Source organism: Lepisosteus platostomus, chromosome 1 (genome assembly GCF_059453375.1).
Source record: "Lepisosteus platostomus isolate fLepPlt1 chromosome 1, fLepPlt1.hap1, whole genome shotgun sequence".
Lineage (NCBI taxonomy): Eukaryota > Metazoa > Chordata > Actinopteri > Semionotiformes > Lepisosteidae > Lepisosteus > Lepisosteus platostomus.
The window spans coordinates 80,700,064-80,716,909 of NC_142611.1; the positions used below are offsets into that span (position 1 = coordinate 80,700,064).

Sequence of the window (16,846 nt, forward strand, 5' to 3'; positions counted from 1 at the left end):
TATTATTATTATTATTATTATTATTATTATTATTATTATTATTATTACTACTACTACTACTACTACGTAAAAAAGAAGTTCTAATAACGGAGAATCAGCTTATAAGGAAACCAACCTGGAGAGAAATCATATGATCAGTGCTACAGTATGGGTGTTTCAGACATGCTGCCTAAACAAAACTGTACAGTGAGCTCTTCAGCACATTTTAATTAGAATTCTGAAAAATGGTTTGTAGATACAGTATGTCTCCACCACCCGGAATGGTGCACTGGCTTCATCAGCAAATCTGCTCAAATTACCAAACACAACTAAATCTGCTCATAATTGTCAAAAATTGTAGAGAAGCTTTCTTGATTTAAATTTTTAAAAAAACTTGATTCAGTTTTAAACTGACGTTACAACAACCACTGTTAATGTCCCACAGTCCTGCGTTCAACCAAAATAAATACGCGAGTACATCCGTTATTTCACTTGCAGTCATGCTAATTCGGGAACCGTAGCACTTAGGATAATACATTTATGATAGAACATTACTGGTGAAAAAGTTCATTTTTTTAAACATCATTGTCGCCGAGTATCACAGGCAGAAAACATTAAATACAAAATTATTAATCACAGCGCCACTCCTCTGGTGAAACACTTGTTACATAAATATAAACGCTATAAAATATTAAAACTAAATGTTATAGGTTTCTTTTTTGCTTGCCTGCTTGTGTTCCTTATTGTTTTTGACACGGTATTTTATTATTTCTTCCTTTGGGCTCGGAGCAACACCGCCTTCCTGCAGGTCAAACTTGCAGGTGATGATGAGTCGGGCGACTACTGACTCATTAACTTGTCTTCAAGGTAAACGCAGTTCGGATTTCCAACCCGATTCAAGCTCAGGAAATGAATATTCCAGTTAATACCAATAGTAAGTATGGATCTGAAAGGGTCTTTACGACGACTCAGGGCATATCAGTTGAGGTTATTCACATTTTGTAGAACAATGTAGAACAAACTGATTAACGTGATAAATGTGTTCTTCCCTACAATATTACGGAAAAGCAGGATGTTATTATTAATTATTATTATTATTATTATTATTATTATTATTATTATTATTAATAATAATAATAATGTTTTATGTTTAAGAAGATCGTAAGCACGATTAATATTATTGTAACGCATACGGCCGTATTCTTACTTTGTCATATAACTACATCGCAAGTTATTTCATTACAAAATCGTTGATTACATAAAAGCTACTTCATTAATTAAAAAAAAATATTATCCAGACTTGAATGAATACTGAAAAATTAAAGTGAAATTTTGAAAAATTAAATACTGTAAAACAAGGAAAGTGTAAAATCGCAAATTAATGTCACTAACACAAAACAATTACATAAATATATTAACGTTTTTTAATAGCAAGAACAGAATTGTGTATTTAACACCAACATTAATTTTTAATCGATTTTTAATTTTTGTGTGTGTAAATTTCATGCAAACAGAAATCTGTTTTACTAATTCGTTTACCCCGGCCTATACAATGTACTGTAGTCCAATCGTGAATTAACCCGGGCAGAGCCGGCTTTTGAAAAACTTCAACAGACAAAACTTTCGTTAAGTTTGTCGCTTCGGCTGTTTAGTCTAAATTAGGCGTGTAAAATGTGGAGAAAAAAGGACACATTTTGATTTGGAAAAATTACGGTAAGAAAACCTGTTAACTGCCTGCTGGTTAGAATCGTGTTTTAACTCTCTCGGGCGTCATACGGTGTTTGGCATTTGATATCGCGTATTAGAGATTAGCAAGTGAATTAATATTATGCCATATTAGTTTTGATGATTACAGACTGTTTAGTATCAGTTCGATACTATTCCTGAACTCTAATGTAAACTGCAGAATTCTGAAATTGTTTCTTATTACCTTGTATTGGTAGACTACCAATTTCAGGAAGTGGCCTTGTTTAAACTGAAGTAAAATTTAACTATTAGATATATTTAATACATAAAATTAATTAAACATAACAGGAGACAATAATACCGCGATCCTCACAAGGAGTAAACGGTCAATAATAATAATAATAATGTTTGTGTGAAACATTGAATGTTTCATTGTAAGATGAAAATTCTGTTTAAAAATATTTTGGCTTATAAAAGAGGACAGAAATGTTATTTAGATTTGGAAAGCCCAAGCTGGAAGGCCACTCACCACACAGAAAACTAAAAAGACAGCGAGTTAAAAATAAATCGAAACTAAAGAAAGTGAATAAAAGCCCAGAGGCCCGATGTCATTTATCAAGAGCGCATGTCGCATGTCTAAGCGGCTGTGGAGATCTCTTCGGCGTTCAGGGCAAGTCCGCCTTGAATCGGGCTCTGTCTGGAAATGTAATATTCACAGATCTCTGGCTCAAGGAAGCGGAACATTTGAAAATCGCGTTACGTGTTCTGTTTGTCTTGTTCAGAAAGACCAAATGCTTCAACCTGCTGTGTAAATCTGGTTTTAATAAAAAAAACCTTTGAACAAGACAAACCATAATCAAACTCGCATTTTGCTTAATAAGAGCTTCTATCTTTCTTTAGAATAATTGTGTTCGCAGTGGAGCTATTCTCCAGAAATAAACAAATGACACGTTTTCGTTAGCAGATTAGACAGTTAGACAATTAGCAGATTAAGGGCACCATAGCCCTTAATATATTAGCTCATTAAGAGATGATGCGAAATGTCTGTTGGGATCTGAGCTGGAATCTATTCCAGCAGGTCTGACGTGGAGGACTACAGCACAGCTTCGAGCTCACAAACCACAAACCTTCCTGTTTTATTTTGTCAGACGGAGCACTAGATAAGATTAGACAACTCACTATTGAGCCATTTTAAAATATTATCCTGGTTCAAAGCAGGTGATGACTTCAAAACGTGAAGAACCCTCTGCCTCTCCTCCAGAAACAGAATTGGAAAATGACAGCAGTGCTGTCACTGTGTCCACACAGTCGCCCTGAGACAACAGCAGCTTCACGGAACTATTACTGTGGGTTAATAGGCCTCTGGCGTCACGTTACATGGGGGCCAGCTGCCATTCACTGCCGACTGTCAGTGTTTAAATATTCCCACATGAAAAACACTCTGCTTTGCACAGGCAATATGAACACAACGCTTGCGCAAGGCCATCACCATCCATTTCTGTCGCTAAATGTTTGAGACTTGATTACTTGATTTCCATGAGCACGAGTCAAACAATGCTCTACAGCTTTCACGTGCAGACAGCACATCTGCTGCTCTGAGGGATCTGAGACATTCGCTCCCCTGCAGTCAGGAGGGGCTCACTCTGGAACAGGCATCCAGCTCCAATCCCACCAGCCCTCTCTCCTCCTCTCCTTCTGACTCCTGCATCCTTTACCCCCACTGTGGCATTCGTAACTACGGCATGTTGCTCTGTATGTCTGCATGCTAAACCTCGGAGTTTCACTTTTCAATTCTTTAAACAAACTTGTATTAACCGAATTCATTGAAATGATTTTTCATTTCATTTTCATTGCCTTTAACTTCATACGAACCATGAGGTTTGCTTCAATGTAAAGCCTCAGCACCCTGAGATGGTATCTGCAGGACTCTTAAAGTTTGGAATCGCACTTTCCTTGAGGTTAGAAGTTAACTACGTCAGGTTGCAAATAGTAACAAGTTGTGTTAATGTAAACTGCTCTGAAACAAAATAACAGGCCATGTTCGAGACTTAAGCATAAAAGAAAAAAAGATTCTGGCTCCTCTGATCTGTCCTGAGCTGGATCAGACAAGAGGCCACAGCTCCAGGTCCCTAAGGTGCTGAGGGGCCAACGAGACAGAGGACAAAGAACAGGAGTGCCCGGATCTCCAAGCACAAGACTGGTTAGGGGCCCGACCGAAGACCTTTCTCACAGAGCCAGGCCAGCTCTGCTGGGGTGCACCTGCTGAATAGGGAGGCAGATCTGACCACACTCCCCCCACACTTGCTCACCTGAAACACTACATGAGAGGAGGATACTCCAGCACCTGGAAAATACTGCCTGCTTTTGGACTTCTAATAATGTTGATGAATCTTAAAGAATTGCTCCTTGCCTTCATTATTATTATGACTGATGGTCTTCATTTAAAGAAATATAGATTAATAAGAGCAGATTTTAATCAAGGTTCTACAATTTATTCTATAAATGATCTCTAAACCTATCATACATAGATGGTAGAATTTAAACAGACTAACAATCAGGATGCAATGGATAAACAGGATCAAGGAATAAATTTAAATTCTGACGCAAACAATCACTGGGGGTTTTTTTACACAGTATTTATAACAAGAACATTCAACACAGCTATCTTTAGGACTGGAGTCACACAGACACACACTTGTACAAGGAATTCACAGAGAGAAACTCAATTCTTGCATTTAAAAAAAAAACACAGTGTACCAAATTGTTTAATTGATAAATTACTGCCTGTCTGTTGCAAATTCTACTAAAGCTCTGTTGAGTCGAGGTGACCACATCTGTAATAAGCTGTTACAGTGTAGTAACAGTGTAGTTACAGTAGTAACTTCGGAGGTCTCCTGCAAGTCTTCTCAAATGAATATCCTGTGTCTCTGGGTGCCAGTAGAGTTTACTGTTAGTTTCCCTGTAAGGGATCAAACAGTAAACACAGTTACTGTATCTAGATCTCTAGAGCTCCTAAGAATCAGTGAAGATAAGAGAAAAGGGAAGAAACGAGTCAAAATAGCCAAAATAGCACAAAGGCAATAGCAATAGCAATAGCTTAGACACGCTCCCTGTCTGAAGGAGGAAGGCAAACAGTCTCTCTAACACCAGTGACCAAATCAAGGCGCACAGGGGACACACTCAGCTCTGTTAATGTACACCTGCCTTTCAGCACCACAGATCAGGGCAGCGCCTCATACAACTTTCAGATACCAAAGAAAGACAATGTCCTTGCACAGTTAACACCTTTGTGTGACTTTATAATGTCTGGAATTTGTTTCTCTTCTTTCACAGAAGAACGCTTGGTACCAACTCATGACGAGAGAAGGGGGCTCCATTCTCTGATTTAACGAGCATGTCTTTGTTAGGCTCTTTGGTGTCCTTACCTGTATGATGGCCTTGGTCCCCACGACCTCCAGGACCTGCCCACTCCTGATGGTGCCATCTGGCAGGGTGAAGTGCACAATTTCTGCAAACTGGGCAAACTGGAAAAGACAACAGCATTCATACTGGAAGACTGCAACTTGGGTACAACATGGTCCAGTGCAGGGCTACCAGCATAAGTCACTTATAAGCATGAAGATTCACCTCAACGTCTGATACTGAATGCAACAAACAGACTTCTTCATGTCCATTTGGACCAAGGAGCACAAAACGCATTGTGAATACAAATCAGCTACAGAAACACTGTCCAGAGCTAAAACCAGAGGTGATTCCAGCCTGAAACTATAAATAAGATCACTGCACTGGACAGGAGCAAATAAGAGAGGGTATATTCCAGTTAATGATTCCAGTATGAATGAAAGCCCTGCAGCACGGGAGATCTCTAGGTGCTCGTCTCCCTTGTGGCCTCTAGGTGGGGCTGCATTCCTCCTCACCAACCTGTTGGTGCAGGGCACCCCAGGCTCTTAGCTGCTGTTTTTTATTTTACCATGATGAATAATGCAATTTAATCATTTGAAAACAACATAATCAACTGCCTATCTTACTCTTCAGTCTGCACCCCACAAAAGCACTGTGTACTCACCTTTCAGCAGAAAGAAACAAAAGACACTGATGTTAAAAAATACATATCTTTGCTAGATTTTTTGTTATTGCCCAGCAATAATTTGTATTGTGAAAAAGCATTATTTAGTTTGTAAATTCTGAAGAGAAACCCTCTTCTCTGCAGTGCAGTCTCTCCCCCCTCTGAGCCAGCATACCTTCACTCTGCTGATTACACACCTGCTGACTAATAACCTGATTGAAGCCTTCATTGAGCTAAACCAGATCTTGATGGAAATATTTGCAATTGTTGTGTTTCTTCGCAGAAGCTGGGGAACTTCATGTGACATGTGAAATGCAGCAGTTAAAAGGCGACCCCCCAACATGCCAAGGAGCTGAACGCAGTCAAACAGTTCAGATGAATCGTATGATGAAGTCAATTGAGGGTTCAGTGGTGTAACCTGGGCCAGGTTAGCGAGCTCTTGACTTCAAGAGCGTCAGCTGGGGCAGAAGAGATACAGTGAGAGAGACACAGCCCCCTGCCCTGTCCAGGGCTCTGGACAGCACAGCGTCCGAGTGATCCCTGAGGGGCTCTTCTTCTGAGCCCTGGCCTCCTGCTGAAACAGCTGAGGGGGTCAGAGCCAGGACAGACATAACACTTTGGTGACCAGGTCAGTCTACAGGTTGATGACCTCTACTTCTATCCTTCAGGCTCTGACGAGCAGCCTGTCCACCCTTAAACCTCTTCTATGCAGAGGCGCTAGAGACACTGTAATGTCCAGCACGAGGGCCTGGCATACCGGCCACTTAGCTGCCCTTCTGTGAGTGACGGCCAAACAGCAGGTCTGAAGTCCAGGTTTTACCGCACTGTATTGTGATGCATTGTGATGATCTCATGGATAACACTAACAAACTCCATTCAGAGACCTGTTCCTGAATGAAGGAACCCACACCAGCACCAGCGGGTTCAGTCACGCATGTAGGGACCCAGTTCCAGAAGAGCTGAAACAGACCTGAGGTCAACGAGTGGGTCTCATTCTGTATCGCAATACAGGCAGCACTGGGATCAGCAGCACCTACAACAATCAGCTTACCTTCACATTGTCCAGAACCACGAGGGGCCCGTTGACGCCACACACCGTCCTGTAGGCTGAAGGGGACATTGGGTAGGTGAGGAACTGCTTGCAGACAGGCAAAAGAACTGCACCATTTTATTAACGAGGTCATCAGAGCACCATCACTGCCCTGTACTCTCAGACTGATGCAGAGAGCAGAATCAGGTGTCCTGTACTGGAAGTCACGTAGATGAACCATAAAGATGAAGTAACAAACAGGAGCCATTCTGCCCATCTAGCCTGTCTGGTAGCTAGGAATTAATTGAGTTGAGGATCTCATCCATCTGTCTCTTAGCTTCCATATGGTTTCCTCTTGTGCCCTCTGTGTTTCAGAGGTGTCTCACTGTTGATTCTGAAGAAATCCACCGGGGCTGGCTTTGGCAGTGCCTCTGAGCATTTTGAATGCTTGTGTGCTCTCTGTCTGGGAAGGTCACTGCAGAGGTATGAAGCCAAGCAAATGTAAAACCCCCATTGGGATGGACTGCCCAGGGTCCAGGAGTCTCAGAGGACTTTAATCACCACGTGGCAAGGGGCTGGCCTTTCTGCGTAGTGGGTTTTATGCTTGCTTGGGCTGTTTGGATCAGGAGCTGGTTGACATAATAAAAACAATAATTGCTTACACTTATATAGCTCTTTTCTGGGCACTCTACTCAAAACACTTTTCAGATAATGGGGACTCCCCTCCACCACCACCAATGTGCAGCATCCAGACATGCATGAGGAGGCTATTGAAATCCAGTGCCCAGCCACAGGCTACATAAGCAGCAATAAGAGTCATTTCTTATGGCACTGTAGACACGTCTCAGGTTGAGCGAAGGCACAGTTCTGAATTGCATGGCACTGGCAGAGCACAGGCAGAAGTGTTACACAGTGGGTATTAGAACACTTAAGCTAAAGACTTGACAGTATTCTAGCAAGTGTACTGAAGAGACAAAAAGATGTTATTCACAGACTGATAGCAAAACTCTTCCGCTTGACTATAACACAGCTAAAAAAGGGTTATCCCATAAAAAGGGTGACGAAAGAGAACCTAGTATTTATAGTACAGAGCGATAAGTCTTGCTTCTACTGCATGTGAAGTTACAGAAGCATTAATTAAAACTAACATATCTCCTGTGTGAAACTAGGTATCTAAATCAAGAGAGATCTTGATTAACGTGTTAGAATTCTTTGAACAAGCAATAACAGTAATGGACAAACACAGAGTATAAGGTCTGTCTTTACAGTCCAAAAACATACTGGTAGGTCAATTGTCTTCTGGGAAAACTGGCCCTAGTGTGAGTGTGTGTGTCTGTGTTTGTGTGTCCTGTGATGGACTGGCATCCTGTCCAGGGTGTACTTGCCTTGTGCCCACTGCTTGCCACGACTCTCAATTGGATGAAGCAGTTAGAAACTGGATGAATGGCTGTAACTCCATTAACATGAGGTACAACCTCATTTATGTCCAGCATAATATTTTGGTGTCTTATCAAAGTCCTTTCCCTTTTCCTTTCCACAATCTCCTTCACACTGCACACACGTAAAGGCAACATGGATTGTACCGATCTCTATAAATACCACATTCCCCAAAGCTCCAAGCACGGACAAGGGCAATCTGCTCTTTCTATCCCTCTCCGCTGTGCAGGAGTGCCGTTGCCTCTGTGTGGAGATCCCAAGAGGAGAGAAAGCTGTAGCTTCCCTGCACAAGCTCACAACAGTTCACTGCAGCTCACAGGACAGCTCACCTGGGAGACTGCTGGCATCGGCCCCGCCCTGACAGTCAGAAAGGAAGTGTAATCTGAATAGCCCGTGTCGTATTAACCCACTGATATAATGGAGCAAGGCTGTAGCCGCGAGGCAGGACTGAGGCTGCCTTTATGCTAAAATAACGATTAGCCATTGCACTAAAGTGCAGTGCTAAACAGGACTGATTTAGATCAGTGTAAAACCATCCTGCTTCAGATAAGGGACAAATAGATCCTCCTGCTGCGATACGCAGGACTTAATCGCAGCTCTATACGGGATGTAAAGACTGCGAACAGGCCCGACGAGAAAGGTGGTGGTTTAACTCCTCGCCCTGCCAGGCCAGGGGGAGGCAGAGCAGAGCTCAGCCCCAGCTTTCGGTTCAGCTTCGGGTGAGCTGCTCCAGCCCCCGCCCCCAGAGGGCAGCGGGCTCCCCCTGCGCCCGTCCTCGCCCTGGGACAGCTGTGTGAGCCGCGCGGTGACCTCCGGCCCCGCAGAGCCCCTCGCGAGGCCTGACCTCCATCAGTTCTGACACGCAGAAGCACCAATTCTGTAAAGGTCGCGACCCGCCCAGCAGGGCTTGGCAGGCCCGGGCCCGGCGCTGACACATCTGCGGGGCCCTCTGAGCGAGCACAGCCCCCTCCCCGGCCCGACCCGACCAGCAGGAGCGGGGGGGGGGAGGTGCTGGGCTGAAGTGTAGCGCCTCTAATTGGGCTTGAATTAGGAAGGCCGGATTTTCTGTTTTTTCCCCTCAGAAAGAAAAGGCTGCGAGGCCAGCGGGCCGGGGGGACAGAGACAGAGAGGACACACATGTGGGGCTGGCACATGCTCCTCTGCCTTTTCCCAACACCCCTGTCCCGAAGTTCTTTCCCCCGGATGTGTATTTTCCAGTGCTCTCCCTCCCTGGGGCTCCGCGGTTCCTCTGTGCTGTGTCCCAGGAGGACCCGGACGAACAGAGATCTGCTGTTTGACTCGACTGAGCCCCCCCCCCTCAGCCCCAGACACCTGCGCTCACTCAGTGCCAAACCCCGGGACTGACGCAAGACAGTCCCATGATCCTCCGGTACAGGAACGGCCAATGGCGTGGGCTGTGCTGAGGCAAACGGCCCAGGCGTCTGGCGGGCAGTGGTGCAGGAGGAGGGAGCAAATAGCACCGATCACAGCAGGCTGTGACACGCAAAGAAAAAAGCTAGAAATGTCAATTTCAGGATCACATACCCTGGCTTTCTGGGTAGCTTTCCCCCACAGGTAGCATCTGTGGTGCTGCCTGGTCCTGAGGGGAGTTTGGGGAAAATCCCGCTGCTTTAATGTGTACTGGTGTTTTTTGGAGTCTGTCAGGGTGTCTGTTATATCGCTCAGGGCGTCTGTTCATGTTTACGACGCTGTTGCGCTTGTGTTTTGGGGCTCCTGCGTGAGGTAGTGTCTTGCCACCCTCTGCCAGCCCTAAGACCTGGACATTAAAAGAGCAGACGTCTGCGAACCCTGTCCGTCTCGGTCCCTGGCTTTCCGCGGTGTAACGGTCTCCTCTGAGCGAGCTGGACACCCGGCCCGCAGGAGCAGGGAGGTTGCTGAAGCGGGCCGGGCCGGGCCTGGCCGGGCCGGGACCGGGAGACCAGCCTGGCTTCCGCTCAGGGGAGACACGGCCTGCGTGTCCACAAACCCCGCTTCTGCGTCGCCTGTGCCGCCGTGCGCACGTTTCTGTTTCATTTTCGTTCTTCGGAAACGGACGGAGGAAAAGGTTTAGCGGAGCTTTGTGACTCCGCCGAGCCTGCCCTCCGCCCCCTAACCCCGATCCCCCGTTTCGCCGTTTTCACAGGGAAGCTAGTGCCGTCTCACAGGCTACATTACAGTCCTCCCACATGAAGCAGACACTCTTTATCCAGTGTGACACTTCCGATTACTTCCACAGCCCTATCTGATCAGCACTTCCAATTCAATTAGTCCCAATTAGTCCTGCTCTCGCCCTCTCGCCGAGCCCCTTTCACAGCTCAGTGCACTCCGCTGCCCCTCTGCCACCAGGCCATTGTCCTCCCCGATCACACCCGCTCCGACCAGCACACCTGGGCCCTTCATTAGACCGTCCAGATGTAGCAGCAGCGACGATTAAGGGGCTCTTTTCACATTCCAGCCGCACGGAAAGTTTAACGACGCGCTGCTGCGATGCGAGGAAGAAAAAGACGCATTAAAAGCTCAGTGAAGGTACAGTGAAGCGTGCATTGCACGTACCAGGACAAATAATCTTGAATTCACGGACGTATTTTTTTTTCATAGCTTGATTGTACTTCTTCTTTTAAATCCAGTCCTTAAATCCAAAGAGGGGTGATGCTAAGGGTATTTTACCAACACGGAGATCATTTCCGAGGGAAGGGAAACGAACAGTTGGATCTTCAGACTTTCACGCTGCTGACAGGAACTTTTCCGCGCGTCAGGGTCTGATCTCCTGTGATCTGCATGTCTGATGCCGAAGGGGGATGCTGGAGGACAGCTGAGCCTCGCAGGAAAGGACGCTCTGCGCTGCGTTCCTCGCCTTTCTCTATGACCGAATACATCACTGAGAAACGAGACTTGAGCAGCCGAACAACGCGACAGGTTGAGTAACACAGTGAACACTTAATCATCCTTAAAAAAAGCCACATAACCCCCTAAACGCGTTTGCTCTTCCCTTATCGTCGTATGTGCAGTTTTCACAGTGAGACTGTATCAGTCTGGATGTAGGAACGTGTACAGTACCTGCATGCTTACCTAACACCCAGCACGACAGGGAGCACTCAAACACTGCAGTTATTCGATGGCAGGGGCTTGTGTATCACACAGGGTTTGTACAAGCACAGAAGAGTTATGTGGAAACCGAACCAATCCACAGTTGTTGTTGTTTTTGTCTGAGGGTGGTCATTTTAATGCGGCAGGATTGTGTCAAAGCGCGCTCTGGAACCCGAGCTGAAAGGGAGAGCGCAGAGGCGACAGGGCGGGGGAGAGCGGGGTGGCACAGGCTGGTTTCTGGGAGGTCCCTGCCACAGGAAGTCAGCGTGGCGCTCTGAAGGCAGCAGGTGGCTCTTAGGAACCGCAGGAGAACGGTTTGTGCTAAACCACAGCCTGTGTGAGAGACGGGTGACAGGGAACACTGTGAACCGGCCCTCTCAATCCACTACACACGCACACACACAACACACCCTCACACACTCCCCCTCCTCTCCCTGCGCTCCTTAATGAAAGGCCCCTGCTCTCCCTCCTTCCCAGCAGTGCTCTAATCATAACCGACAGCTTCCTCTTTAATTGGTTGTAACACCCAGATGGAAGGTCCTTAATTTGCTGTTACTAATAATCGCAGGCAGCTGACTGAGGGAAGAAAAGGAGGGAAAGCCTTGATTTGTTGGTTATAGATACAGAAGCAGTAAACACCCTGGGCTTCGGACCAACAGTTTGAAGAGGCTTTTGTTCACACGTTCGCTCAAAGGAGCTCGGAGGAAAAGACAGCCCCCCCCCTCCGCTCCGTACATAAAGGGCACAGCGGCGCAGGGGTGTGGGAGTGAGAGAATTGTGAACTAGACAGTAATTAGGACTTTTTTTGAAATGGGGACTGGGGAGGGCCGGGCCCAGCCGCTGGCCTTCCCCGCCGGCCTATTGAGAGTGTGAGAGCCCCTGAACCGCCGCCCGAGGCCGGAGAGCAGAGACACGGGGGACGTGGTGGCTCTCCTGGTCTTAATGGGGGGAAATCGCCGCCGCGGCCGGGGCCAGAGCTGTGTCTGTGGCTCAGGCAGCCGCGATCACGTACAGACAGTTCCACCCGCCGTCATCTAGGACATCGCCTTCCTGCAAAGTAGAGAGTTTCTACTTGCGCTTGTGCCCTGGTCTCGTGTGTCCCCACTTAAAACACTGAATTCAGTCCCTGTCACCACAGCAGAGACAGGACAAACTGCCCTTCTGGTAAAAACCCCACAGAGCAGCTCGGCACAATCTCACAGCAATAAACTATTTTAGATTTTGAGAAGCAGACTGTGACAGAACCTGATACAAGTACAGTATTCAAAGTCCTCAAGTGCAGTGACAAATTCAACCCAACAGACGTCTTCAGAATCGACAGTGAAACACAAATCAGGGGACACAAGGGGAAACGACAGCATGTTGAAGTGTTCTGAGATTGCTAAGAGGAGGCATCTCTTTACACGAAAGCTTGTGGGACAGCTGCAGCTCCTCTGTCATATAGTTGCAGCCTATAACCTTGTTTTCTTTCCAGAAACTACTAACTTGCAAACAAATGATTCCACTGATTTGTAACCTTTATCTTGTTCTTAATAAAGAAAATGGTTAAAAGACCTTAATCTTTTCAATCTTGAGAAAGATTTCCAGAAAGATTTAGTTAAGGTGTTTGAAATCCTCGCCTAAAGAAAATGTGGATTCCCAAACCATTATTGAAGCACTACATTGAAATCAGGACCAGTAGCCACAGGAAGGAACAGGTGTTTGGCCATAAGAAGCTGTTTGGGGTTGGCACATCTTGCCCAGGCTTGCTATGGAATCCACCATTTTCTTTGAACCTCGTGTCCTTTACAGAGAGGATTCAAATCTTTATTTCACATTTCCAAGTACTGTACATCTAAGTGACACCCCTCTCTGATGCCAGAGAGCAGTAGGGACACGAGAGCCATGGTGAACAGCATTGTTTTTGTCACCCCTGTACTCTACACACCAAACCCAGTCAGTTTAGTAACAGGAAATGTAAACAGTCTCCCAATTTCTAGTAAGCGCAGTGCCGAAGGTTTTGTTTTTGAAACGGTATTGAAAGATAGAAATTAAGCACGTCGTGTTGACAAGAGTCCAGAAAGTAGTGTTTGTAGATTAGGGGTTGGAATGAATAACTCAAAAGGCTTTTTCCTGAAGGACGGGGACTGGGTTCTATAGAATTGTGAGGGAAGTTTTACAATCAATCTTGGCATCCTCCACAGCAATGTGGCCTGTAGCCCCACATTTTTCATGGTGTCTGCCTGGCCTTGAGATAAATAATTTGTGCTACTATACCTCTAAAGATTAATCAGAAACTGTGTGGCTTCCCACAGAGCTTGTAACCTTTCATTTCTGTTAGCAATTGAAAGGCAGGTCAAAAGTTAATTAAAATTTTTTACCACATTCTACTGCACAGGGTCATGGAACTGTAAGTAAAAGCAGAACTATTATTCTGAAATTGAAATGATGTTTATATGTAGATGAATGTCAGGCAGCATTAAATACCTTCCAATTCCTTCAGGTCTATTCAAAACCTTTCTGGTGACTGTGTTCTGTTTTTCCCTAACATGTCATTTTTATGAAATGAAGATTTTCTTGACATAAGTCAGAAAAAGACATTTCCCAAGGATTTAAATAGTAACAAATAGATGATGAAATGGTTCTTGAGAGAACTTGAGAGTGCAAGAAATGGATAGGAATTGAATCAATTACAGGAATAACACATTTGTTTTGCTACCTGCTATTTTAGAACTACCTGTTATTTTTTTCTTTTCTGTGCACACAAACGAATCTGGGGAGAAAGGTGAAAAGGTTTGCTGTCTAGCAGAAATCCACAGTTGACAAGTGGAGCCCTGTGAGCAGAGGGCAGTGAGCTTGACTCTTGGCCCTTCAGTCTTGAGGTAGAGCTCTTCAGAAAGTGTGTCGGCAAAGCTCCATCAGAGATGCATCAGAAAAATACAAAAAGTATGTGGGATTGAATCCTGAAAGCTTTGAAAGGCACACCAGTTTAGACAGACCTCAGGTGTCCTGCTCAAGTCGAAGAAATATGTCAAGTGAGACCTTCAAGAGTTGACTGTTAACATCTAAAGTGTCATCTAACATCTCTGCTGCTCGTGCCAGAGTAAAGGAGCTGTCTGCTCATGAGGTGAGTGAGTGACGGGCGAGGGGTACAGGCAGACAGGGGGAACTGTCACACTCTCACATAATCAAACGCATCATTCGGATAAACGCCGGGGGATTCCCACGACCCCTGTCAATCAGACACCGGCCCGATCCAAGTCCCGAAAACGACAACGCACAAGCTAATCATCCCATCACGTCTCTCCCTTCTCACCGGACCTGCTATTTCAACCTCCTCAGCCCTCACTTCAGCGCTTGGTATTAATCACATACTGCTTTCCTGAGCTCTTCACCTTCGAAACCTTTGCTCAATGAGGTTTTAAAGTAAGTTTATTCAATTGGCCATCTGGAGAGCAAACCAGTGATACAAATATATCTCACCATTTATAATCTGAACATAGGCATTTCAAAGCCTTTTTATACACCAAAAAATCCTTCTCAGTTATTATAAATGCCAGATTCAGGAGGAAGACACCTGAGTGTATATTTAAGCACAACATAAAGATTTCCATATATCGTACAATTACGGAAGGAGTATTTTTCACCTTCCAGTTGCTCTGAAATGTCACATTGTCATCTTTCTTTCCCTTTCTACTGAAAAGAATTAACCTCTTCCTGTTCCTTTCTGTACAGTATGTTGCATGGACCTTTTCAGCTTCGGATTAAAGTAGAATTACTGATGCTACTAAATCTCTGGCCAACAACCAGCTGAACATCTAAATGAAGAAGTCCAGACCCTTGTCTAGAGCATGGGCCTCACTGTGAAGAGCTGCTCCACAGGGCCCACTCCACACTCTCTGGAACACAAGCAATATCAACACCCAAGAGTTAAATGTACTGAAGAACATTTATTGAGTGTTGAGCTCTATTAAGCTCTAGTAAGTAGCCCTGCTTGGCTAAGAAGGTCAGGTTGACACCTAAAGAAGGCTCCACAGCCAAAACATTCTGTCTCCTTTCTTTCAGCCTGGAATAAACCTTTCCTTGTTCCTCTGCTTGGCTGAGAGCAGCCCCCTGGCTGTAGGACACAAAGGCCGAGACTACCCAGGAGGGATACAGGAGACATAAGCGAGGGACAGAAGTTGACTTACAGTATTTATAGGTTTCTTAAAAATTCAGGAAATGGCACCAGATATGATTATGAATTAGGAGTGAGTTGAATTTGGCTGCTGCTATCCCTCCTGAATGTCTGTTGTAAACTCCATTTAATGGAGCTCACACCTGAGGAATGCTCCACGGCCGAAACGTTCTTCTCTTTTCAGCGTGGAATAAACCTATTACTTGTTCCTTTGCAGCCTATGCATGCTGATGCAGCTACCCACCTGAACAACTCCATTTAATGCCTTCTGTTCTGGCAAAAGCAGTAGCAATTTCTCAATGATGCCAAAGTTAAAACAGAAATGCCTGACATAGTCACTGGGACTTGACCATTCTCGCAGGTTTTTGTGGGGATCAGGGACCAAGTCAGGTGTGAGGTCTTATTTTAAAAAACTCTCTCATTGTACAAGCCCTTTGACAGACATCTTTCAAGGATCACCGTTCAGGGATAAAATGTTTTAAGAGCACACATTTGCTACACACTGAGGGAATGATAAATGTATCTTTCAAGGAACCCATTCAGGAAAATGGTGTGTTTTAAAACCAAGACAATACGATGAATTGTGGCACTGAAAATAAATTATCAACATTTCTGTCTCAGCACAGAACTCCTAGTCCTCACGCCTGCCCCCTTCATCTTCAACTTCTCTAAACAATAAACCGCATGAGGATTTCATGTAGTTTGTATTCAGTGACTAAAGACATGAAACATCCTCACACACTGGGTGGGGGATCTGGGGAATTTGTGAGTGCTGGTAAGAAATAAATACACCACCGTGAGGGGGGCTAATCCTGTCTTTTTCAGCACTGCGCTTCGAGAGCACAAAACACCACCCTGCTGACCTGGTAATGAGGGGCAAAAGCAAATGAAAGAAAATGACCAATCCCTCCACAAAAAGAGGTGGCAGAAAGAGGGCTTTGTGTGAGCATTTTGTCAGTTGTCATCTAAACCGGTGAGCACAAGATTGCAGAAGAAAAGACGTCAAAGGCATTCTATAAATTGAAATCCTGAACAATATGCCAGGAAAGGGCTGTGGGCAGAGAAAAGCAGGCTGGCCTTGAGGAGTGGGTAGCAACATACAGCGATTGCTGCGGACTGCTAATGGTGGAGGAGGAGATTAATGAAATAGCATAAGCCACTTTGAGAGAGCTTTGAACCCAGTCTGGCACGGTGCTTATCAACAAGGAAGCAGGAGCTGCACAGTGCAGGATGCAAAGGGAATGCATGATTTACATTATACTGGGACCATTTTTAAATGCATATTAAGGACCAAGTCAGTGCTGCATGGTGAGGATAGTTGCCACAGTGCTACTATTAATTCATGCAGGGGTTGCTTTGATCCATGTGACCATCAATACAGTTCGATTGTATACAGTTGTGTGTT

General features: G+C 45.2%; 1 protein-coding gene across 1 annotated transcript in view; it reads right to left on the minus strand.

The window, feature by feature from the left end:
• The window catches only part of LOC148679021 (V-type proton ATPase subunit B-like), a 37,975-nt gene that overhangs the window by 12,693 nt on the left and 8,436 nt on the right, over window positions 1-16,846 (minus strand). Inside the window, exons 2-3 of the mRNA XM_088638717.1 lie at window positions 6,783-6,838; window positions 5,091-5,189 (exon numbers count right to left, since the gene is read on the minus strand). Coding sequence (XP_088494843.1) covers window positions 5,091-5,189; window positions 6,783-6,838 — 155 coding nt within the window. The remainder of the gene's footprint in view (window positions 1-5,090; window positions 5,190-6,782; window positions 6,839-16,846) is intronic.